Genomic DNA, 26,673 nt, shown 5'->3' on the forward strand with positions numbered 1-26,673 from the left:
CGAGAAAAAAATTCTCTTTCATTACGACAACGCCCGAGTTCACACATGCTTCGTTTCAATGGCTAAAATTGAAGAACTAAAATTCGAATTGGTCGAACACCCGCCGTATTCACCAGATTTAGCCCTGACTTTTTCTTATTTCCAAACTTGAAAAAATGGCTCGGTGGACAGAGATTTCCAGACAACGAAGACGTCATTGCCTCTGTAAGTGCTTATTTTGAGGAACTTCCGAAAACGCACTTTTCTGAAGGATTAAACAAACTTGAAAAGCGATTGACCAAGTTTATAGAGCTCCAAGGAGATTATGTTGAAAAATAAAAAAAAATGTACCCAAAAAAAATTCTTTTTATACTTCATTCTAAGGACTTATTGAACTACCCTCGTATTCTTAACGAAATTGTAGATCTTTTTTGGGATAACCATTTTTTTTTAATTCACCTTTTTTCGTATCCTACATAGTTTGTCCACAAAATGGATTTTTTTATTTTCCATTATTTTTTGGACCTCCGGTCATTTTTCCGATGGTTCAAGTGGCCGAAAATTAAAATAGCGAATATTAGGACACCGAAATTTATTTTAAGGAAAACTAATTTGCCGAATAATTAATTGATCAAAAACCATTTCAAAGAATGTTTAATTATTCGAAAATAGTTTTAGCGAATTTATATTTTTTCGAAAATCCATTTTACTGAAAGTTCAAATTTCAGAAGATCTAATTTTGCGAAGGTTCAGTTTAAAGAAAAATCAATTTAGCGATAGAATAGTTATCCGAAAATCATTTAAACAAATGTTCAAATATCCGAAAATTTAAAAGTTGTTTCTTTATATTCAGATCGATGTTTAATAACAAATAAAACGTATATAATGCGTAATCAAGATGATGGAAGGGATGCAAATATTCATTAAATAGATTTTTCTAAGATTAAACATTCAAATATCTCGAAAAATAAGCACTCTATGAAAAAATGTTATGAATCAAAAGTTTCACGTTAAAAAAATCACCCTATATAGTCACTCATTTTGTTAAATTTTCACTATTTTTATCCCTGCAATCAACTTGATTACACATTATACATGTTTGATGTGTTATTAGACATCTACCTAAATGTAAATATACTATTTTTAAATTTTTCGGATATTTGAACCTTTGGTTAAATGATTTTCGGGTAACTCACCTCTCGCTAAACTGATTTTTCGGTAAACTGAACCTTGACAAAATTAGACCTTCTGAAATTTGAAATTTCAGTCAAAAGGACTTTCGAAAAAATGAATCTTCGCTAAAACTGTTTTCGAATAATTCAACATTCGTTAAAATTGTTTTCGGTCAATTAATCATTTTTTAAAATTATTTTCGGTCAATTAATCATTATTTAAAATGGTTTTTGGTCAATTAATCATGCGGTAAATTAGTTTTCTGTAAAATAAATTTCGGTATTCTAATATTCGCTATTTTAATTTTCGGTCACTTGAATTATCGGGAAAATGACCGGCACTTTATTTTTTGTGCAATCAAAATTTGAATTTTCGATTTTTGAAGAAAATCCAAAAATTGGTTACGATAATCTTGTAGGACTTTCAAAAAGAAATGTTTTTCTTCTCTTGACTTTTTTTTATATCGTTCGTTTTTCGGCTTCAAATTTTGATTTTCGGTTGATTAAAAAAATTTTGAAAATTCTATAACTCTGAGAATTTTCTTTTTATCGAAAAAGTCATAGAGATCAATTGTTTGTTATTTTTAATACTATAAATATCCGTACATAGAATTTTCAAATTCTGAAAAAAGTTGTTTGAAAAATTTTCAAAATGCCCTCACTTTTTGAATTTTTATCAAAAATGGCTGGCTCACGAACTTGTCCTTTCTTTTAGGACCTAAAAAAAGTGTGCCATAGATGAATTTGATTCGTTCATTTTTTCGAGAGTTATCGTGTTTACGGACGGACAGACAGACATACGCCATCGTGAAAAGCTGATTTTCGGATTCAGGGGGTCTCGAAACGTGGAGATACGTTGAAAAAGTGTGATGTGAAATTTCCGACAATTCTAATACTTTCTCAATCATAAATGATGAAAATGTAAAAAAAGCAATACAAATCTGGGAAATTAAATTTCGAATTTAAAATCTTCTCTAGGGTCAAAAATTCAAGTTTCACCACGATATTCTTGGGAATTAAAAAGAAAAACTATAATTTAACGATCAAATTTTGACAATAGACTCAGAAAAATACAAAAAGAAAAAGGAAGAGTAAAGAAAAAGAAAGCACCTTCCATCCCTTCTTTATATTTTTTTTCTGTCGTCTCATTTTTTTATTAATCAAAATTTTTTAAAAACAATCACGAAAAATTATCATTGTTTCGGTGTTCTTGCAATACCCTTTTCAAGAAAACAAAATATACTCGTGATTATTTTTTGGTCTCATGCCATTTTCAGAAATTTTGAAATATCCATACTGAAGTTTTTAAAAAGAGTTTAAAAGATTTTAAAGCAAAATTGTGCAAATAATATATAATTATAGAACAAATTTGAGGAAGTTTAAGAGGTACTTAGAATTTTCGAAAAGCTTAAAAAATAATTTAAAATATTTTAGAAATTTGGTAAGGTTTCAAGAAAATCCAAAAGAGATTCCAAACAAGATTCTAAAGCAAAATGTTTCGATTTCGTCAGATTAAAAAATTACAAAAAAATTTAGTACATTCAAAAAATATTAAGAAGATTTGAAGAGATTGAAAAAATTTTTAACTATAAAAGATTTTAAAAAATGCACCTTTTTTTAAGATTTCAAACCACAATTTTAGAAGCTTTAAAATAATTTTTAAATGTTTTAAGTGAATGAACAAAGTTTCTTAAAATTCCTAGAAAATTTTGGAAGATTTTGAGGCAATTTTTTTACCTTTCTAATGATTTTTCAACATTTCAAGAAATTCTAAAAGTCGTAAATATTTTTTTAAAGGGCTCGAAATTTTTCTAGTATTTTTTAAATCCTGCAAATAAAATATTAAAAAAGCTTTTCTAATTTTCTGAAAAAATTATCCAATTCATATTTATACAGTTTAAAAACAAACTGATAATACTTTTTTTTTCTTGTAAGTTATTTCAATATTTGTATGTACTTGATCCTGAAAATACATTTTTTATTATTTAGAAACGCCTATTATGTTTTTAAACATAATACAAAAATGTTACGCAACTATTATTATTCAGATAATATCTAATGCCTATTATCTAATATAATAGAAAATCAGGGACAATAATTTTGATGATTAATTGAAATCGATAAACCTAAATAAAAAAAATTTCAAACCTTGTTCAAATTATAGTGATTTTTGTTTTCAAATACCAATTTTTTGCGTAAAATGCTAACATAACGTAGAATTGCTCAAATTTGTGAAACTTTTTTTATCATTAAAAAAAAATATTTTCAACCAAAAACACTCAAATAATGCAATTCATTGTTTTCTCAATTTATTGTTTTTTTTTTTCAAAATCATTGTTGAATTTTTTTCGAAACGTTTAAATATATTTTTCAATGAATTGAATTTTCCCTAAAACTGTGAGAAAATCTTGCAAATGAAAAAAATCCCTATATATTGAATTTATAAATAACAATAGGAACACTTATTATTTGTAGAAAAAATTAGAGTAATCTTAAGAGATATTTAGAAGTTTTAAAAATATCGAAATTAAATTTAGAACTTGAAATGATTTCAAATCATTTACACGTAGTTTCTGACCCAAAAAATTGGACTTTTGGTACCGAAATTTTGGTGCAAATACCCAAACCCGAATTTAAAACAAAATATAGATTTTTGCAGATTTCAACCAAAAAATTTCGAAACTTTTTAAGAATTGTGAATGGCTTAAAAAGAACAAAAACATTTTCTTAAGTTGCCTAGAAAAATTGAAAATGATTTTTCATTTTCAAAAGTTATTGTAACAGGAAATTTAAAAAGAATTTAAGAGATTTCCAAAATGGACAAAACAGAACCTGGCAGATTTTAAGAATTTTTGTTTAATTTGCAGGATTTCCCAAAAGTTGTAGGAAAAATTTGGTTAATTTTTCTGTTACTTGAAGACATTTCAACGTTTTAATTAATTTTGAATCTTTTGAAAACTATGAAATATTTCTTAAAATTACTCATATTTTGTTTATAAATAATAAGTGTTCAATTGCTATTTATACGTCAAAATTTAACAATTTCACTTACAAATTAAACATTTTTTAAACATAACGATTCAAATTGTTACGTTAAAAGTTGAAAAGCTCTTCGAAATTCTGATTTAAAGCTTTCTATGTAAAACAATTCAGTTTCAAATTGTTTACTTTTACATATATTTGTGTTCAATTTACTCTTCTTAAATGAAAAGTGAAATTTTCAATGGCTAAGAAAACTAATAAAAATAAAATATTAATAAATTTATTTAATCAATTTCATATAAAAAATAATATAAAGGAAGACCTAAAACTTTGAATTAAAAATATTTTATCGATGAATCATTAAAATTGTAATTTAAAAATAAAATTATCGGAATAAATGATATTATATTAATCTCAATTCGTATTAAGACTTTTAAATTCAAACAGTTACAATCTGGAAATTTTCAAATTTGGAACGGATTTATAATTGTTTTGTCAAATCAATTATTGTTCAGTTTTTTTACTATTAAAATCAAACTTGGGAAAATTTTTCTTCTGAAAATTCGTAAAATTCCGGTCAAGGAATAAATTTACTGTCATTACCCGGTTTCTCGGTCCAACGGCCACCCTGAAGACGGTATCATAACCTCAAATAGTCAAATTTTAAGAATTTTCTTTAAAATATAATTATTTTGATTCAAAATAATTTTCAACGAAAAACACTAACATCATAAAAAAATTGTAGAAATATTCTGAATATTGTTACAATTATAATGATTTTTGTTTTGAAATACAAATTTTTGGTATAAAACGCTAACATAACCTCGAATTGTTGAAAATTGAGAATTTTCTTCGAAATATAATTTTTTTGTATAAAAAAAAATTCGAATGGAAAACACTGACACAATAAAAAATTGTAAGAAGATTCTAAATATTGTTCCAATTATAATGATTTTTTTAAATATCAATCTTTGGTGTAAAACGCTATAACGTAACCTAAAATTGTCCAAATTTGTTTAAAGACTAAATTAAGTTCAAAATATAATGATTTTAGTTTTAAAATACACATTTTTCGAGAAAACCGCTAAAGTAACCTAAAGTTGTTAAAAAATGACAAACCTTTAAAACCTAATGATTTTTTTTTAAATAACGCTAAGCGGTAAGAAACGCCAACTAATTCGTAAAACGTAATTTGTTAACAAATTATATTGGAAATCTAATAACCTAAAATTCTTCAAAATTGAGATTTTTGTATTTTGAGCCTTCTTCGAAACATTATTTTATTTTAAAATTCTTTAAAAAATTGTTTATCGCCAGAGAAAAGCACTATCATACAACATGTATAATATTTAAAATAATTTATTAGATAATTGAAAAAAAAATGTTTTCAAGTTTTAATTTGCCTACGCAAGAGTATTAAAAAGCACAAAAATGTTTCTCAATTCGCATATAAGTTTTTCTATACATTTTCTTTAATGAAAGAAATTATTTATTGCTTTAGTATCGCTCCTTGTGGGATAAAATATATCTAGGATATATTCACAACACTTCAGAAAAATTTTAATTAAATTCAAAAGAATTCGAATGAGTTGGAAACAATTTTGAAAATCAAACAAATTCTATTTATTTCCGTAAAATTGCAATAGATTTGAAGAAATTTAAGGTAAGCGAGAAGAATTCAGAGAAATTCATAAAAATTCAAATTGAATTAAAAAAATTTTAATCAATTCAGAAAAATATTAAAAAACTTAATTGAATTCGAGGCTATGTTAAACGAATTGAGGACCAATTAGATGAAAATATTTTAACATAAAAAAAAATAAACTAAATTAAATAGAATTGAGTGAATTTTGGAGTTCAAGTAAATTAAAAAGAATTTAAAAGAATTAAGGGTAAATTCCAAAAAATTCCAAATCTTCGAATCCCTGCTAATTTCGGACAAAAGAAGTGACTAAGGCCCACTAAATAGTTCAAGTTAAATTCGAAAAAATCCTAATGAATTAGAAATAAAAATGTTAATCATATAAATTACATTGATTGCAATCAAAATTAAGTGGATTTATAGAAATTTAAGCAAAATGAGAAGAATTAGATGAAATTCATAAAAATTCGAGCTGAAAAAATACATGAAGTGAATTGAAAACAATTCCAACGAATTTAAAAGAATTTAAGATAAATTAATAAGCATTCAGAGCAAATTCCTAATGAATTCCACAAAAATATACGAAAATTTCTTCAAATTTATGAAACCCTACGAAAGCTCTCACTTTTTGTGAATAAATTATTTGAAATCCATTCAAATATTAAATTGGAAACAATTCAGAAATATGAAAAAAACTCCCTAAATTGAGTAGAATTACATGAATTTGGAAGAATTCAAAAGAATTAAAAAGAATTCAGGACAAACTTCAAATGAATTGCAAAAAATATTTGAAAATCTTCGAAAATCCTCACTTGTTGTCAATAAATTCTTTGAAATCCATTAAAATAGTGAAATTAAAAATTAAATTAATTTGATATTTCTTACAATTATTGTGACCCTTAGAAATACCTTTTAATTATTTAAATCTTTTGGAAATTCCTTGAAATCTTTTTAAATATTCTAAAATATTTCAAAGTCTTTAAAATCCCTTCAAACTATGGAAGTAAATACAAAATTTCGGGAAATCGTGTAAAATTTAAATTTCTACAATTTAAGAAGCTTTAACTTTGAAATATTCAATTAGGTTTTTCATTTCAAATTTACCAATTTTAATTACTTCGAATTAAAAATTATTTGAAGTCAAAATATTTTTTTTATTATTTAATTTTAAACACTTTTAGCTAGAAATAAAACTGTTTTAATTCATCGGAAATTTGAATGAACAAGTTTTTCAAAATTTCATCTAAAATTATTAAATTCAAAACCTTGTCCTTATTCACAATTTTACCTAACCTTAAATTGTTTGGTTAGGAATGTTTTCAATTAAGAATCGTTAAATATACTTTTATTGAAATTCAAGGGCTTTCAATTAAAAATGATAAATTATTGTTTGAAAAATTGGAAAAACTTTTATTATTTAAATTTTCTAAAATATTAATAGCAGATTTTTAAATTCTTCATATATTTAATGTTAGGAAATAAAAATTGATAGAATACCTTGTGTCCAGCGCCTCCAACTCGTAAAATTTCTGTTGCTTCTAAAGCATTTAGAGCAGCTTCCACGGTACTGTCGCAATGTGATCTATAAATAAAATAATAAATACATAATTTAAAATGAAGACCATAAAAAAGAAGTTTAAATTCAATGTTCATTGATCTTCAATAACAGAGATCAAGGGCATTGAAACCTAATATATGAGAAATAATTACAATTGACTCAATTTTTTTAAAATAACAATGAAAAAAAATTCGGTTTATATCTTTCGTTCGCAAAATCATAATTTTGAAATTTCTTCGTGCGCGTAAGAATACGTAGTACGTCTATTCGTTACCTTTTTAAACAAAATTTTTCCTATTTCTAAAAAAAATCATTTCAAAAAACAATTAAAAAGGTTCAAAATTCAATTACTTGAAATTTAAAGTATTTTATAGTGGACAGTTTTGAATTAGAAGATCTCAAAATTTAATAACTATGAATTGAAAGCGTGCAAAAATAATAAGTTTTGAATAATTAAAAATTGAAAATGTTCAAAATTTAATAAATTCCAATCCAAAGTTTTGAAGTTAGGATAATTTCAAATTGAAAGTAATTTAAAGTAAATAATTTCGTAACACAGGAGTTTAAAATTTAATAATTTAGTTTAAAACGTTTGAATTAAAGCCGTTTTAAATTTTAAGCTTTCGAGTTTGATAATTTTCAATTTAGAAGACTTATATTTAAAATATTTCGAAAGATTTTGAAAATGTTTAATTTTAAATGATTTTCATTCAAAAATTCTATAATATTATACATGAATACGATCGATTTAAATGAGATAAAAACTTTGAAGCATTAAAAAAGGAACAGTTTCAATTAAAAATTGGATACAATAGTTTCATAAAAATAGAAAACAAACACGGGATTATTATTTTTTTGGTCCAATTTTTTGACCAATTTTTGACGAAAAACACTAACATAACATAAAGAATGGTTCCAAATTATAAATCTTCTTTCAAATTTAATGATTTTTGTTTGTGAGAATCGGTTTCTGGTGAAAAACATTAACATAACCTTTAATTGTTCGAAAATTGTAAATCTTTTAAATCCGTTTAAATTGTGAAAAATTTTATTTTTTTAAAATCCAATCACTTTAAAAGAAACATTTCAAGATAAAACATCAAGATAACCTAAAATTATTAATAAATTGTGAATCTTTGTTGAAATATTATTTAAACAATTGAAAATACTCATTTTTTATGAAAACAACTACTACAATCCCAGAATATACAGACATAACCTAAAGTTGTTCTGACATTATGAGTATTCTTTGAAATATAATAATTTTTTATAAAAAATAAAAATAATTTCAGATGAAAAAGAATAACACAACATAACAGAAAATTCTTTAGAATTGTCCATATTCTTAAGAAATTTAATGATTTTGTTTCATAATCGATTTCTTGTGAAAAAACGTTAATATAACCAGAACCTGTTAAAAAATTACAAATCTTGTTCGGCAATTTTGATTTTTATCTCTTTTTATATACCAATTTTCTCTGAAAAAATGCTGATATAACATTTAAAAATTTTTAATGTTAAAATGTTCTTTAAACTATGTATTTCAAAAAATTACAAATACAAATTTCCGACGATTAACACTTAAATAATCCAAAATTTTAAAAAGATTTTTATTACTTTAAAAATTATAATGATTATTAATTGAAAATATCGATTTATGATGTAAACCCCTAATGTGAACGAAAATCGATAAAAAAATGTTGAACCTCATAAAATCTATAACGATTTTTGTTCAAAATAACTGATTTCCTGTAAAAAAAACACTATTATAACCCGAAACTGTTCTAAAATTACAAATATTGTTCGAACTATAATGATTTATATACCAATTTTGTGTAAAAAAAATAAGGTAACATAACCTCAAATTGTTGACAATTTTGAATCTTCTTTGAAATTGTTATTTTTAAGTAAAAAATATCAATATTTCCCACAAATAACACCAGTATGATACAAAAATTTGAAACAATTTTAAATCTTGTTAAAATTATATTGATTATTTTAAAATGCCCGTTTGCGGTGTAAAACGCTAACGTGAACGAAAATGGATAATAAATTATGAACCTTATAAAACATATAACGATTATTCTTTAAAATTATCGATGTTCTAAAAAAAAAGTGAATATAACCCGAAAAAATTCAAAAATTACAAATCTTTTTTGAATTATAATGATTTATACACTAGTCTTGTGCAAAAAACGCAGGAAAATAACCTCAAATCGTTGGAAGTTTTTTATCTTCTTTAAGTTTTTTTTTTTCAAGTTGAAAATACCAATTTCCGACAAATAACACTAATACGATCCAAAATTGTTAAAAAATTATGGACCCTATGAAATCCATAACGATTTTTGTTTAAAATAACCGATTTCCTGTAAAAAAAAAACGTTATTATAAACCGAAACTGTTAAAAAATGACTAACATTTGTCGAACTATAATGATTTATATACCAATTTTGTTTAAAAATATGCGGCAACATAACCAAAAATTGTTGAAAGCTTTGAATCTTCTTTAAAAATATTTTTATCGTAAAAAAATATCAATTTCCGACGAATAACACTAATATAATCCAAAATTGAATAAAGACTTTAAATCTTCTTAAAATGATAATGATTATTGTTTCTAAATGCCAGTTTACGGTGTAAAACGCTAACGTAAACGAAGATGGATAATAAATTATTAACCTTATAAAATATATAACGATTATTTTTTTAAATTACGATTTCCTAAAAAAAAGTTAATATAACCCGAAAATGTTCAAAAATTACAATAAATCTTCTTCGAATTATAATGATTTATATACTAGTTTTGTGAAAAAAGCGGTAACATAACCTGAAATTGTTAGAAGTTTTTTAATTTCTTTAAAATATATATTTTTTGTAACGTTGAAAGTACAAATTTCCGACAAATAACACTAACACGATCCAAAATTTGGAAAAAAATGAAAATATTGTAAAAATTATAATGGTTATTTTTTTAAATAACAATTTATGATTTAAAATACTAAAGCTTGAAAAAATGGTTAAAAAATTATGAACCTTATGAAATCCATAACCATTTATGTTTAAAATAACTGATTTACTGTAAAAAAAAAACGTTATTATAACCCGAATCTATTAAAAAATGACAAAAATTTGTCGAACTATAATGATTTATATCCCAATTTTGTGTAAAAAATGCGGCAACATAACCTCAAATTGTTGGCAATTTTGAATCTTCTTTGTAATTTGTTTCAATTAAAAAATATCAATGTTTCCGACAAATAACACTAATATGATCCCGAAAATGTTAAAAATGACAAATCTTCTGTGAATCACAATAGTTTATATACTAGATTTGTGCAAAAAACGTGGTTAAATAACCTAAAAAAGTGAAAATTTTTAATCTTCCTTAACAAATACTTTTTGTTAAGAGTAAAAATGATCAGTTTCCGAAGAATAAAATCTGTAATGATTTTTGCTTAAAATAACCGAATTATTGTAAAAAAACATTAATATAACCTGAAACCGTTCAAAAATAATAAACGTTCTTCGAACTATAGTCATTTATATCACAATTTTGTGTCAAAAATTGCTGACATAACTTAAAAATTATAAAAAATTTAAAAATTAAAAATAAAAATTTCAGACAAAAACACTAACATAATCCAAAATAATTCGAAAAATTTAAATCTTGTTCAAACGCTAACGTTAACGAAAATTGTTGCTGAAATTATGAACCCGTAAAATCTAATGATTTATCTTTAAAATAAGAGATTTCCTGTGAAAAACATGAATAGATCCCGAAACTGATTAAAAATTTCAAATCTTGTTCGATCTATAATCATTTTTGTTTAAAAATTCGAATTTGAAACTAACATAACCTAAAATAGTTGAAAGTGATCAATCTTTTATGAAAAATAATTTTCAAATTAGTAATATAAATTTCCTATCGAAAAAGCTAACTCAAGCTCAAAATACAACAAGATAATTTCCGAAGAAAACCAGTAGCATATGTAACTCAAATTGTTCAAAGTTTTTTATTTTATTTAAGAAATGTATTTCTTTTAAATTAAAAATACCGAAAAACGTAAGTTCTTGATAAATTTGTAATCTTTGAAACATAGTAATTTCTATTAACCTTAGATGGTTACCGTGGGTGAAATTCACCCAAACAATTTTTTCAAACTCTTCATAGAGTCTGTTAATTACTTCAACTTTGCTGGTATGTTACACTATTTTAATGGAAAATTTTGATCAAAAAAGCTATTAAACCTTTTTTTTTAAACCTTCAAGAATACCTATATATATTTTTTTAGATTTTTAGCACTCAATATTACTGCAGGATCTTAGTTTTTGGAGATTGGGTGAATTTCACCCAATGTGACCTATATGATATTCTACTGAAGTGTGACCATCTAGGGTTAAAAATACCCATTTCGGGTGAAAATCGGAAAAATAAGCTATGAAAGTTGAAAACGGAAATCTTTATGATTTTGTTTGAAACATACTAATTTTCGGTGAAAAATTGACACAACCTAAAATTTTAAAAGTGTCCAAAATTACGAATTTTTCTCAATTCGCATACGGTTTTTTATAATTCGTAGATTTATTTGGAAAATTTTGGATTGAGGATTTAAAGAAACTTCAGGTAAATAATGTTAATTATTTTTTCAAAAATCCTACCGAGTTGTGGTAAGAATTCGCTTTCCACTAGGAGGTGGACTTGATTTGAATCCTCCGACGCCAATTCCATCAATTCCCCAAATTGTTCTACCTAGCGTTCCATTTTCAGTATTTTTATAATACGGTTGATGAATAACTCCAGCGACTGCTTTTTTTCCAATTGCTACACCCACTAAAACTGTAACATGCTCCACGAGTCCTTGTGTGTATTCAGAAGTTCCTGGAAAAAAAGAAACCTTGTAATTGCAAAAAAATGATTGCCTCCCTTTAAAAAAGTCACAAAGCACTGCAATAAAATACTAGAATTTTTTTTAATAACTAGCAATTAAAAGGCCTTTAATTTAAAAGTACTAGGAATGTGAAAAAAGTTCGAAAAATTTAAATCAAAAAAATTTTTTTTTCAGGTTCGAAATATTGTTTTTTCACAACATTACTTGGCCTAAAATTGCTTTAAAATACAAGGACTTTCAATTCAAAATTATAAATTATTCTTTCAAAAATTAGAAAAACTTTTATGTTTTAAAACTTAATATGTTTAATTTAGAAAGCTTTGATAAATTATACTATAAGATATTCTTAAATATATCAGTAACATCAATCAATTAAATAATTAAAGAACACTAAAAAACAGGTAAAAATATTGCATTTTCAACAAGAAAGATGAGTTTTTAATAAAATATTTTAATTTTTAATGAAAAAGATTATATCTTTTTACAAAAAAAATACGACTTTTTAACAAAATACATTAATTCTTCACCCATCAGTATATTTCATCTATCAGTATTTCATCTATCAGTTTAGGACGCCATAAATGTTCAGTTTCGACTTTCAAAGGAATTTTCTCTCAAATTTTTCAAATCTTTCAAAATCTTTTGAAATCTCTTGAAATGTTTTAAAGCTCTTGAAAATATCTTGAAATTTAAAAAATACCCTGAAATATTTCAAATGCTTTAAAATCTCTTATTAAATTTCTTTAATCAATTGAAAATTCTTTGGAATCTTTTAAAATTCTCTCCAATTTTTCAAATCTCTCAAAATCATCTGAAATATCTAGAACTTTTTTTTAAAGATTTCTAAAGAACTTTGGAATTTTTTTAATTCTTTGAAATTCCTTTAAATTGTCAAAATAAATTGAAAATTCATTGAAATTTTTAAAACATCCTTAAATATTTAAAATCCTTAAATATATTTTGAAACTTCTGGAAATTCTTTAAAGTTTTAGACAAAAATTTAGAAAACTTTGGTCTTTAGAAACCGTGGCCTTTACAAAATTCTGGTTATCAAGTGTCAGAAATTTATTAAATTTTTGAATTTTCCTACTTAGTTCAGCGAGAACGAAATTCAAAGGATCTCCTTCACATAACTATTAATCTAAAAAATCTCAAGGGGAAAGTTAAAGTTGGCCTTTTTCGTAAAATACATTTTTCAGTTTCTCTAAAAATTAACGTTGTTTTGGCAGTTTGGAGAAATTGTCAACTTACTCTAAAGAATTGGAGATACAACTTTTTAAAATGAAATTTTTTTCATAATTCGCTTGAGTTCGTGAAAAAAATAATTGATGAAAGAACAAAAAAATTTTGTCTCATATTTAAAATTGGAAAATAATATTTTACGGCTTTTAAGCTAAATAATAAGACACTCAATTTTTATAAAATTTGTTTAGTTGAAAATTTCTAAGGATTATATTGTCCTCGATCAGAACAAAATATATACAATATTTCTAATATTTACAAATTATGAGCTTATAAACATGGAAAAATGCAACAACAAAGCAATGAAACAATTAAAATCTAAATGTTAAGTGAAATTGTGAAATAAGTTTCAGGACTGAAATGCTAATGAAAACATAGTAAATAAACAAAATATTTGTTAAAATTTGCTCACAACAAAATATAGGTTTAGATCCTATAATTAAATTTTTGTAATATTTTCGCAATCGTATTTTAAGTTTTAAATATTTGACGATGTTTTAAAAGATGTCAAAGAATTTTCAATTTATTTTTTATAATTTAAAAGAATTTCAAAGAATTAAAAAAAAATTTAGAAGGAACTAAAAAAGAAAAATTATTGAGATCCTTAAAAATATCTTAGAATTTTTTTAATCTTTTGGAAATTCCTTGAAATCCTTTGAAATACCCTAAAATATTTCAAAGTCTTTGAAATCCCTTCAAAATGTGTAAGTAAATAAACAATTTCTGGGCTTCGTTAAAAATTTTAATTTTTTAGAATTTCAGGAGCTTTGACTTTAAAATATTCAATTAAGTTGTTCATTTAAAATTTACCAATTTTAATAATTTCGAATAAAAAATTATTTGAAGTCAAAAGTATTTATTATTCAATCTTGAACGCTTTTAGCTAGAAATAATACAGTTTTAACTCATTTGAAATCTAAGTAAACAAGTTCTCACAAATGTCATCTAAAATTATGCAATTTGAAACGTTTTAAATTAAAAACGATACAATTTCAACTTAAAAAATACAACCATTCATTTCTTTTATTTATTCCTAAAGTCCATAAATTTTAAATTAATTTAAATTTCTAATTTATCTTCTTATAGTTAGAATTCAAATTCGTAACTTGTTCGGTTAAAATATTGCCCAAAAAGATTATTTTTTGTTTACAAAAAAATGTGACTTTTTAACAAAATACGTTAATTGTTCACAAAATGATTTTTCAACAAAATAGTCGACTTTATAACTAAAAAACAAAAATCCTCAACGAAGTAGTGGAATTTTTAGCTAAAAAGGATCAAGTTTCAACCACAAAAAGAATCATTAAATTTTTAGTTTCAAAAATTAACTTTCTATCAAACTGATGAATTTCCAACCAAAAAGATGGAATTTTAACCAACAAGATTAATTTCTATAAAAAAGACGAATTTTCAACTGAAATACTGAATTTTTACCTGGAATAGTTGAATTTTAAACCAGAAAGATTCATTTTCAGCCAAGAACATTACTTTCAACAAAAAATACCAATTTTCAACTAAAAAATATAATTTTTAAATCAAAAATTGAATAGTAAAATTTTAAATTAAAAAGTTTAATGTTTAATCAAGGAGATTAATATTTAACTAAAATGATGAAATATTTAACTGGATTAGACAGATTTTCAGTTAAAGAGAAAAAATTTTTTTTAAATGTCAAGAAAATAGTTAAAACTTCAAACTGGAACATTTAAATTTTCAGTAAAAAACTTAATTTCCAACAAAATAAAAAACTTATTTTCAAAAAAATGAATAGAAAGGATCAATTTTCAACAAAAAATTAAATGGTTCAGTTTTCACTTTCAAAAATAGAAAAAATCAAATTGAGCATTGTTATTCAATTTTATATTGCACATAAAGAAAAAAATTGGCAAGATCTAGAAAAGTTTTCCTGACTTTAAAAAAAATTCCTGGAATTTTTTCAAGTTCAATACAAAATTATTCAATTTTAAAAGATTTTATTATTTAAAATATTTAATTTGAAAGTTTTTAATTTTAAACTGTTCAATCCCTTTTAATTCAAAATTATTCAATTTCAAACCTTTTAAATTGCAAATTAATAAATTTTGGTTAAATTAAAAATACTTTTATCATCAAATTATCCATTTTTGTATTAAAAATTGTACAACTCAAAATTAGACCAAAATATATTTTAACGCTATACTAAAAGTATTCAATTTTAAAATCTTTCAAACTTTTCATTTTAAACGCAATTAATTTATCTAATTTTTATATCATCAATAAGAAATTATGCAATTTTCAATGTTCCGATTGTATTAAAATGAAAAAATTATTTAGAAAAACGGAAGAAAAGTAATTTGAGATTATAGAATTTAAATGTGAAATAATAAAATTACGATTAAAACATGAGTTTGTTCACTTTTTAATAAACGAATTTGAAATTACTTGATTTTGGACTTTTCAACATTAAAATATTTATTTTGCATTTAAAAATGGTATATTTTTTTATTTTAATATGATTAATTATGATTTTTTGTTAGTTTTTTATTACAATTGTTTCTAATGCATAAAATACTACTTTATACTGATAATTAGGTGTTGACATACATTGTTTAAAAAATGTATTATTGTTTTTAGAAAATTTTTCTTAGAATAGAATTAGAAAATCACGTTTATTGAAATTATTCAACTTTTCAGTTAGAGCGAGGCAATAATCAATTATGTTTTACAGAAACAATTGTTTAAATTATTTATTGTTATTTATAATATTTTATCATATTTATAATAATATTATCCTAAAATAATGTTCGAAACTCGCAGTTTTTTTCCTAAAAGTTTTCATTTTTGGTCCACTGTTCACTTAAAGTGAGGTAATAATCAATTCAAGTTAACAATCACTTTCTTTTTTATGGATTTATTATCCTAAAATAAAAAAATATAATTGTAAGATTCTTAAAATTTTCTATATGGATCATATTAAATGTCAATTTTCATTAAAGTTATTACTAAAATCCTTTTGTTTAAATGAATACTAATACTAATTATTTACTCCTAAATAAAAAGTAAAAGAAAACCTAAAAATTTCAGAAGAACTCGAAAAATTCTAGCATAACTTTAAAAAAAGATAATTATAAGCATTTAAACAATTATGTGTGTTAAATTGCATTAATTATTATCTCACTACAATAAAAAAATTGACAAAAAGTGGAAAATTTTATATTAAACTACAACTTTCTTGCATTATTTTAAGAGAATATTGTTATAAATAATCGTAAATTTTTAAAATAATTATACTTGTTTATTTGAATTAATTATTAACGCAATCAAATCAAAAAGTGGACAAAAGTGGAAAATTGTATAATAAACTGCAAATTTCTAGCATTATTCTAGGAGAATATTGTTATAAATAATAATAAATCGTTTTAACCATTATTTCTGTTAAATTTAATTCAGAATAAACCAAGGATTTCAAGGTGGCCATTTTTATGAAAGATATTAATAAATATATAAAAATGGTTCCAAATTCAAAATTAAAAAATTTTATAAATTGTAGAGTTCAAAGATTCAGATTCAGTTCTAAAAATATAAACCCGCATTATCATTTGCAATGCTCCAAATTAAAGAATCAATCAATAAATTAAAAAATGTGAAAAGTTGTACAATTTTAAGAAATTTTAAATTCTAATTCTACAATTTTAATTCTTTTTGAAAATTCTCCATGTTAAATAATTGTAAGAAATAGAATTTTTTGTAAAATTTCCTGTTTCAATTCATAATTTATTTTTTTTCTAAATTCCTTGTTGGAACACATAACAACAATTTTGTTTGAAAAATTCAATTTTTCATTGAAAATTTTTATTCTCTTGGATGAATTCCAATTCTAGCTCAGATTTCGTTAAAAATTGAAATATCCCATTTCAAATCCAGAATTTTATTTATTTTTGAAAATTCTCCGTTTCAACTAAGAATTATAATTTTGCTGTAAAACTCCCTGTTCAAATTGATAATTTTTATTTTGTTCGAAAATATCCCGTTTCAACTTAGAATTAGAATTAATTTTTTGAACAAATTCACTGTTCCTAGTCAGAATTATTATTATTATTATTCTGGATAAATTCCAGTTCCAATGATAAATTCGTAAAAAATTGAAAACTCCCTGTTCAAATTAAAAGTTAAATTATTTTTATTTGAAATAGTATTAAAATCCGTAAAATGGTTCAAAATTTTATTTTAAAATCTTGAAACATTTGCATGTTGTTTTACATTTTTTCAAATTAATTTGTCTTAATCCTGCCAAAATAAAATTTTGTTTCAAGTTTCCGCATTCATGTTTGAAATTTTTAAAAATATTTATGAATCTTTTTAAATATGCTTTTAAAATTAAATTGTTAAAATAAAGAATCATTCTCAATTTCCCCAGGAAATGGTTTTTCTTGTTCTGAAGCCTGTTAACATTCTTAAGAAGGTTCTAAATTTTTTGTTCGAAATCTGCCAAAATATATATTTTGTTTGAAATTAGGCCTTGAGCTATTTGCAATGAAATTTTTTTCTAAGAATAATAGACGTTCAATTGTTATTTATACATAAAAATTCAACAATTTGTCTTGCAACTTAAATTTAAATAAATAGAAAAATTAAAGTTGTAAAGTTCAAAGTTTAGTTTTTTTGTATAGTTTTGAATATTTAATTTATAATTTCAAATTGCATGGTTTGAAATTGGAATATTTTAGAATAAAATTAACTTTTAATTATAATAAAAGCCTTTAATTATAAACACATTATTTTAAAAGTTATTTAAAAATTTTAAATAAAAGTTTCAATAAAGCGTTTACATTTGTTTAACTAATTTTAAAATCAGGAAATTATGAAATTGCGAACTAATTCCGAATCTTGTACAATCAATTATTATTTACTTTTGAAATTTTAAAGTACAATTAAATTTAAAAAATCGTTGATCAACTAAACATTTTTTTTTGTCAAAAATATTAGATTTTAAACGCTTCTAATTTTTAATTATTTAAATCTTTAAAACTGTATGTTAAAATTCTGTAAATTGAAAAGTACGCTTAAAAATTAAAAAAAGAAATGAAAAATTTTAAAGCGAAAGATTTTCGAATTGGACATTCTAAACTGAATTATATTATAATTAATAAAGATAACAATTAAACTAATTATTTAAAAAACGGTTCTCTTCAAATTTGGAAGGATTTTTTTCGTCTAAAAATTGGTAAAATTCCCGGTTTTTCTAAGAAAAATTGCCATAAACAATGATAAATTGTTTAAAAAATGTAAAATAATTTTAAATTAATTTCTATTCTATTGCTAATAATGAAGAGAAATGTTGAGTCTTAATTTTGGGTGCGCTATGCATGAAAATTATAAAAAAAAGACCCCCCTACTACATAATCGAACCTTCATTATTTTAATTTTCTCCTAAAATAAATAAATACCATCAAGAGGATCGACCCAAACACATAGGCTTTTTTCCTCAACATTTTTGAGATGATCCGGAATATCGAGTTTGAGAACTTCTTGATTCATGTCAGTGACAATCCAGTCGGATGGAACTTCACAATTGGAAGAACCTTCCTCTCCAATAATTGTGACGCCAGGAAATTGTTGATTGAGAGAAGCAAGAATACATCTTTGGGCAGAACGATCAGCTTCAGTTTGCAAATCATTTTTTCCTTTGTCGACGATATTCAATTCTCCTTGACTCATTACATCGCGAATAATTTTCCCCGCTCTGTTGGCAGCTGTTACGGAAGAAGCTACGAGTCTTGCTAGAAGTGAAGCACTTTGCGCCATCTTTATTCCTTTTTTTATGTCTTTTATTTTTTATAATGATATTTTTAATTCCTCCTGAAAATTGCGGGCAGAGGAAGTTTCTTTATAGAACTGGAATAGACCAAGTTTCGGTTGATACTGAATTCGAGATACGCTTTCTATTTTGCTTATAATGTCGCAAGGTGACAAGAGTGTAAAAAAGGGACCTTATGCTCAAGGTTCTTAAAAGAGAAAATAGTCTTGGCAATGAGGCCTCTTTTATTTGAGTAAATTAGAACATCAAGCGTGCTAAGCGTGCACTAATTACTCTTTTTCTAGAAAAAAAATATTTTTTCCAACATTTTTTTGATAGATTTTATAGAAAATCTTATATGATTTGAAAAAGTTTATTTTATTGATAAAAGTTTTTTTTAATAGTGAGAAAATCCAGTAAATTTAATATGAATAACGCCATTTTTTTCATTTTCTCGCATTTCTTTAAAATTATCAGATTATTTTTCTAATTATGTGGCGCCTGTAATCTGCCCTTACAAAAAATATTATAGGAAATTCAGTATAGTTCTATAATGATTTTGCTATGATAAATTTCTTATAATTTTTTTTGCTTTTTTTTTGAAAAAATCATTATAGAGAATCATTGTTAGAAAAACTGTTTGGAAAACGAGAAGATTTAAATATTGAAAGAATTGATGCAAAAAATAGAGAAAGTACAAAACGAATGATTTATTCATTACCCATTAACGACCAAAGCTATCAATTTTATAACATGAGTTTGACTGCAAAATTTATGGGTATAACAAAACAATAAATAGATCAAAAGTACTGTTCCTTATTTTTTTGGGTAAATTAAATTCGAATCCGTGGTTAAAGTTCGAATATTTTGACTTGAAAATTAAATATGGCGATTTTTGCATACAAAAATAGTGAAAAATGTTTGATTTTTTATTTTTATATTTTTTTTCAGACAAAAAAAAGCGTTAATATCTTTAAATTTTTTCAACCATCGGTGCACAAAATTCTTAAACTTTAACAGAAAATTTTTACATATATAATTTTTCTTCTGAAATGGCGAACAAAATGTAAAAATGTCCCAAAAACTACTTTTTTTTCCATCATCGTTGTTTTTCTCAAAAACTTCAAAGTTTAAAAAAAAGTTCCATTGATTAAAAATGTCTTGAAATTAACCATACAACACTATGAAATTTTTTCAGACTTTTTTCAAAAAATCAAAAATTTGAAATTTCGCAAAAAATATTTTCAAAAAATCTGAAAAAATTCAAGAATATTATTTGACTAATTCAAAGATATTTTTATTCTTGGAAAATTTGTACCAGAGCCTATAGATTTTGGGAAATAAATGATCAAACTTCATGCGAATTCTTTTCATGTGAATTCTTTTCGCATGAAGTTTGATCAATTATTTCCAAAATCTATAGGCTCTGGTACAAATTTTCTAAGAATGAAAATTTTTTAGAATTAGACAAAGAATATTCTTGATTTTTTTTCCAAATTTCAAATTTTTTGAAAAATCAAAAATTTTTTCTAAAAAATCTAAAAATATTTAATAATGTTCTATGGTTAATTTCAAGACATTTTTATTCCATGGAACTTTTTTTTTAACTTTCAAGTGTTTGAGAAAAACAAAGATGATGGAAAAAACCAGTTTTTGGAACATTTTTGCATTTTGTCCGCCATTTTTGAAGAAAAAACATTTATATAAAAAATTTTTGTTAAAGGTTAATAATTTTGTGCACCGATGGTTGAAGACATTTTAAGATATTTAAGCGTTTTATGCCTGAAAAAAAATTATAAAAATAAAAAATCAAACATTTTTCACTATTTTTGTTTACAAAAACCGCCATATTTGATTTTTAAGTCAAAATATTCGAATTTTGTCCACGGATTCGAATTTAGCTCACCCAAAAATATAAGGAACATTACTTTTCATCTATTTATTGTTTTGTTATAACCATACATTTTGCGATCAAACTCATGTTATAAAATTTCATAAAAATTTCACGGCATTTTAAAGATTTCTAAAATATCAAAAGGTTTTAAGTTTTTCAAGAGATTTAAAAATATTTCCAAGTATTCCACGGAATTTCAAAACATGTCGAGGGTGTTTAGAGGATTTTTAATATGTTCAAACATTTGTGGAATTTTAAGAAATTTCTAAGGAGCTTAAAAGGTTTAAAAAATTTTCAGTTATTTAAAAGAATTTTACGATATTTCCAAAGATTTCAAGATATTTCTAGTCAACTTCGGAAAATACATTAAATTAAATTTGAAGAGATTCCTATTGATTTCAAGGGATTTTAATGTATTTCAAGAATTTTCATAAAAATTCAAGAATTTGATTAAATTTTCAAGGATTTTAAGGGACTTCAAAGATTTGTAGGGATTTAGAGGTTTTTTGCACAGAACGAAAATTAATCACTTTGATTTAAACTATATTATAGGGCCTTCCAATCATTTGTATTTTAAACATGGATTTTTAAGTTTTCCTAAGATTTCAAGGGATTATAGAGGATTTTAAGAGATATAAAAAATGTCAAGGTATTTTAAAGCATTTTGTAGGATTTTCAAAGAATTTTAGTAAAATTAAGTAAATTAATTAATTTAAATCTCCAGGGATTCCTAGCGATTGGAATGATTTTAAGGGATTTTGTGGTAATTTAAGAAATTTAACAAAGATTTCTAGGGATTTAAACGGATTTTTAATAGAAATTTAATCAATAAGTTGAATTTAAATTACATTGAACCGATTTAAAATCATTTACACTTTTTTAAAGTGAATTTTTAACTTTTTCCGCAGACTTTTAAACAATTAAATTTTTTCAAGTTCACTAGAAAGGGATTTCTATTGGCCTTAAACAAAAATTAAATCAAAAGAAATTTCAGAGGATTCCTAGTGATTCCAAAGATTTCAAAGGGATTTTAAGGTATTTCTAAGAATTTCACAAGATCCAAAGATTTCACTAAATCTCCAAGGACTCGAAGCGATTTCAAATATTCGTGGGGATTTAAACGGCTTTTTAAAAGAGAAATTTAATAAATAAGTTTACTTTAAATTACAATTAAAGGGTTTTAAATATTTTACACTTCTTAAAATGGATTTTGACCGTTTTCCAAATATTTCAAGGTGTTTTAAGGGATTACAAGAAATATAAAAATTGCGACAGAATTTTTAGAGAATTAAAAAAAAAATGAAATGAAATTTCAGAGGATTCCTAGTGATTTCAAGGGATTTTAAGATATTTAAAAGAATTTCAACAGGTTTAAGGATTTTATTAAATCTCCAAGCATTTTAAGGGATTTCAGAGATTTCTCGGGATTTCAATGGTTTCTTTTTGATTTTTTGAAAGAATTTTACTGAATTTCTAAATATTTTAAGAGACTTCAAAAGTTTCTACGGATTAAAGCCGTTTTTCTTTTACGGAAAGGCAATGAATAACTTCATTTTAAATTATATTCTAAGGCTTTGTAAAGATTTATCTTTTAAAAATGGATTTTTACATTTTCCAAAAATTTCAAGGGATTCTAGATGATTTTAAAGGATATAAAAAATGTCAAGGCATTTCAAAAATTTGTGTAGATTTTTCAAAGAATTCAGAGGATTTGTAGTTGACTAAAGTAATTAAATTAAATTAAATTTCAACTGATTCCCAGCGATTCCAAAAATTTCAACGTATTTCTAGAAATATAAAAAATGTCCAGGGATTTATAGCAAGCTAAAAAAATAATGAAATGAAATTTCAGAAGATTCCTAGTGATTTCAAGGAATTTTAACAAGTTTAAGGATTTTATTAAAACTCTAAGGATTTTAAGGGTATTCATAAATTTCACAAAGATTCAAGATTTCTTTTTAATTTCCAAGGATTCTAAGGGACATGAAATATTTCTAGACATTTCAAAAACTTTTGTAGGATTTTCAAAGATTTTAAGTGATTTATAGTTAACTTAGAAAGAAATTAAATCAAACGAAATTTCAGAGGATTCCTAGTGATTCCAAAATATCAAGGGATCTCAAAGAATTTTGTGGGATTTCCCAAGCTTTCAAGGAATTTTAAAATTTTTTAAATAAATGAAATTTCAATGTATTTCCAGGGATTCTTAATGATTTCACAGATTTCAAGCGATTTCAAGTCATTTGAAGAAATTTTATCAAGCTTGAAGGATTTTGTCAAATCTCGAAGGATTTCAAAAAATTCTAGGGATTTAAACGGGAGTTTTAAGAGAAAATTAATGAATAAATTTAATTTCTTAAGTTTCAACTAAATTATTATTAAAAAAGAAGTTTAATTTTAATCATATTATTTCACTGAAATTATACAATTATTATTAAGGATTTTAAAGAAGTGGAAATCTAAATTCTGCTAATGATTATAAAAGAGGAAAAAATATGTAGATTTCAAAAAATAAGTTGAAAATTTTTAGTTTGTATAAAATATATTTTTCTAACAATTTAATAATGCATGAAAAAGAATATTTTAGATTAAAAAACATGCCTGTGAAATTAAAATAGATGATTAAAACCATTAAAACATTAAAACAAAATGATTTTTCACAATAATTTTTTGCTCCAAAAAAACCGAACTTCCGATGAAAGCCAACATCAGGCAATCCAAAAATCCTTCTTTTTCGAAGTTATTAATAGAACACCTGCTTTATATATGCGACAAACTTAAAAAATATATGAAAAACTACATTTATGAACAAAAAAATTAATAAATTATTATCCAACAAAAATGAAAAACTTACCTTTTATTTTTAACTTGGAAATGAGAGACTTGTAAAATACTAAAGTCTCAAATTAGATCAAAGAGATAAAGAACACATTTTTTAACCACGTCCCTAACAATCAGCTGTAAATTGTAAATATTGATGCCCTGTTCTCAATTCAACAACTGTACCGGAAAAAAAGGTCAGGCTAGGTTCAGACGCGTTTGAGGGGGAAGCGGAAGCACGTGGGACTATACATAACCTCAAAAAATCAAAAATGTTGTTCTTTTTCTAACCTCCAAGATTTACCGCAAACAACTCGTGGACACCTAAAATAACTCAGTTTTTATCGTTTTTATTCGCGAAAAATGTGTTGCTAGAAAGAAACCTTAAAGGTGACTTAGATTTGTGAAACTGAAAGTGTTTTCGAGTGATTTTTTACTGTTTTCTGTAAAAAAATTTATTAATTTCGGAGCGAGAGTTCTTTTCGGTGTTTGTGCATTTTTGAATTTCTTAGTTTGGGGGCAAATGTCAAAACTTTAAGTATGTTAAAAATAGTTAGGGAACAGATTTCAAGTTTCTCGAAATCGGGAATATTTTTTAGAGCATTTACAGTGGCGGTACCCAAGAAAAGAGGAAGTTCGTATACATTTATTATTATTATAACTATTTTCATACTTTGTAGATATTTTCAGGTTTTTATAAAATTTCCAGACCTTTTTTATTTATTATTTAAATTAAAAACATCCTTTTAAAGCATTTTTGTATGCACAAAATTTAGAATTTAATTTGAAGTGAATTGCTTTTCATCATAAAGATATTACGAAATTAATAGAAAAATTATCAATTATAAAATATTTATTAATTTAAATATTTCAGGATATTTTTCGTGTTACAAAATTCAAAATTCTTTTGTATCATAAATAAAAAAGTTACGAGAAATCAATTTGATCACTTGCAAATTTTTAAGTCCATTACAAATTTTCAAATTTATTTTGAAAACAACTTAATATTCATAGTATATTAAATTTAATTTGAAACCAAAACAAAAATAAATTTTCAATGAAGAATAATAAATTAAAAAAAAAACAACAAATTATTAACCAAAATTATGAATCTTCAATGAAAAAGAAAATTTGAATATTTAACAAAGCAGTTAAATTTTTAATATATAATATATATAATATTCCAAACAAAAAATATTTTAATTTAAAATTGAAAAAAAAGTTTGAATTCATCCAAAAAATATATTTCAACATAATAGTTAATTTTTCTATCAAATTGTTGAATTTCAATGAGAAAAAAGGAATTTTCCATAAATCAATTGAATTTTAAACCCTAAGATATGAATTGTCATCAACAAATTTAATATTTAATATTTTAACCAACAAATATTTTTATTCGAAATAAAAAATAGTTGAATTGATTCAAAAACAAGAATCTTTCCAAAAAAAAGTTGATTTTTGAATCACGAAAGCTTTTTTAGTAAACAAATACACAAAATTTCAAGCAAATTGTTGAGTTTCGAAGCGAAAGAACGAATTTTCCTAAAAATAGGTAATTTTTTAATCATAACGAGTTTTCTATCAAGAAAGAAAATCAATTTTAAAAAAATGGTTCCATTTTTAAGCCAAAAAGTAGAATTTTCTACAAAACAGTTACATTTTCAACCCGAAAATATAAATGAATGACTTTAACAAAATTGATGAATTTTCAAAAAAATAATTAAACTGTTTAACCAAATAATGAAATTTCAAACAATTAATAAACATTTTCACTATGAAAGACGAATCTTCAACAAAAAATGTAATAGTTGACATTTGAACCAAAAATAATAAACTTTTGACCAACAATAGTTGGATTTTTAAAAATTGAATTCTATTAATTCAGTTCTAACTTAAGTGAAAAAATTGATTAGAATACGGAATCAAAATTTATCTACAGCTAAAAATACATTTATTTAAATTCAAATATAAACGTTTTTCAATTCTGTTGTTCATCTAATTTCCAGTGTTTGATTTTCTTAAATCTTTTTCTAATCAATTAAAAACTAAAAGCCATTGCTCTGAATCTGTTCAAAGTTGAAGAAATTACAAATTTAATAGTTGAAATTGTTATAGCTTCCACCAAATAGATTAGTTTTCAAATAAAATTATGAATCTTCAATTTAAAAAAAAGGTTTTTTGAACAAAGTGGTTTAATTTTTAACCAAGTTAAGATTTCAAAAAAATATAAATTCTTGAGAAAAAATACAATAGTTAATATTTCAAATAAAAAAAATTTTAATTTTTAACAAAAAAAGAGTTGAATTCTACCAAAAAATACGAATTTTCATATTTTAGTTTTATTTTAATTATTAACCAAAGAGTTGCATTTAAAAAATCTTAAATTAATTTTCAACCAATATATATTAAATTCAAAATAAAATGACGAATTTCCAAACAAAAATATAAATTTGCAACCAAATAGTTGAATTTTCAACTAAAAAAGATAAAAATATTAACTTCCAACCTAAAATAAAACGAACTTTAATCAAAATCGATGAATTTTCAAGCAAACAGTTTAATTTATTACTAAAACAGATAAGTCTTTAACCGGAAATGGAATAATTAAATTTTTAGTTAAAAATATTAACTTCCAACCTAAAATAAAACGAATTTTCAACAAAATCAATGGAATTATAAATAAATAAATAAAAATAATTAAACTGTTTAAACAGATAAT

The 26,673-nt window shown here is 23.7% G+C and overlaps 2 protein-coding genes across 4 annotated transcripts in view; one reads left to right on the forward strand and one right to left on the reverse strand.

Moving 5' to 3' along the window:
- The window catches only part of LOC117173523 (3'(2'),5'-bisphosphate nucleotidase 1), a 45,142-nt gene extending 20,967 nt beyond the window's left edge, over window positions 1-24,175 (reverse strand). Inside the window, exons 1-4 of one of the 2 annotated variants that reach the window (XM_033362161.1) lie at window positions 23,989-24,175; window positions 18,891-19,302; window positions 11,993-12,212; window positions 7,273-7,357 (exon numbers count right to left, since the gene is read on the reverse strand). In XM_033362161.1, coding sequence (XP_033218052.1) covers window positions 7,273-7,357; window positions 11,993-12,212; window positions 18,891-19,248 — 663 coding nt within the window. In that variant the 5' untranslated portion in view covers window positions 19,249-19,302; window positions 23,989-24,175. Of the gene's footprint in view, window positions 1-7,272; window positions 7,358-11,992; window positions 12,213-18,890; window positions 19,339-23,988 lie in introns of both variants that reach the window. The other variant, XM_033362162.1, reaches the window with a different exon arrangement.
- LOC117173522 (dimethyladenosine transferase 2, mitochondrial) overlaps window positions 21,246-26,673 on the forward strand; it is a 25,487-nt gene continuing 20,059 nt past the window's right edge. The window contains exon 1 of one of the 2 annotated variants that reach the window (XM_033362160.1): window positions 21,246-21,415. In XM_033362160.1, the coding sequence (XP_033218051.1) occupies window positions 21,367-21,415 (49 nt within the window). In that variant the 5' untranslated portion in view covers window positions 21,246-21,366. Of the gene's footprint in view, window positions 21,416-24,240; window positions 24,589-26,673 lie in introns of those variants that run through there. The other variant, XM_033362159.1, reaches the window with a different exon arrangement.

The sequence above is a fragment of the Belonocnema kinseyi genome, chromosome 5, assembly GCF_010883055.1.
Source record: "Belonocnema kinseyi isolate 2016_QV_RU_SX_M_011 chromosome 5, B_treatae_v1, whole genome shotgun sequence".
NCBI classification, from domain to species: domain Eukaryota; kingdom Metazoa; phylum Arthropoda; class Insecta; order Hymenoptera; family Cynipidae; genus Belonocnema; species Belonocnema kinseyi.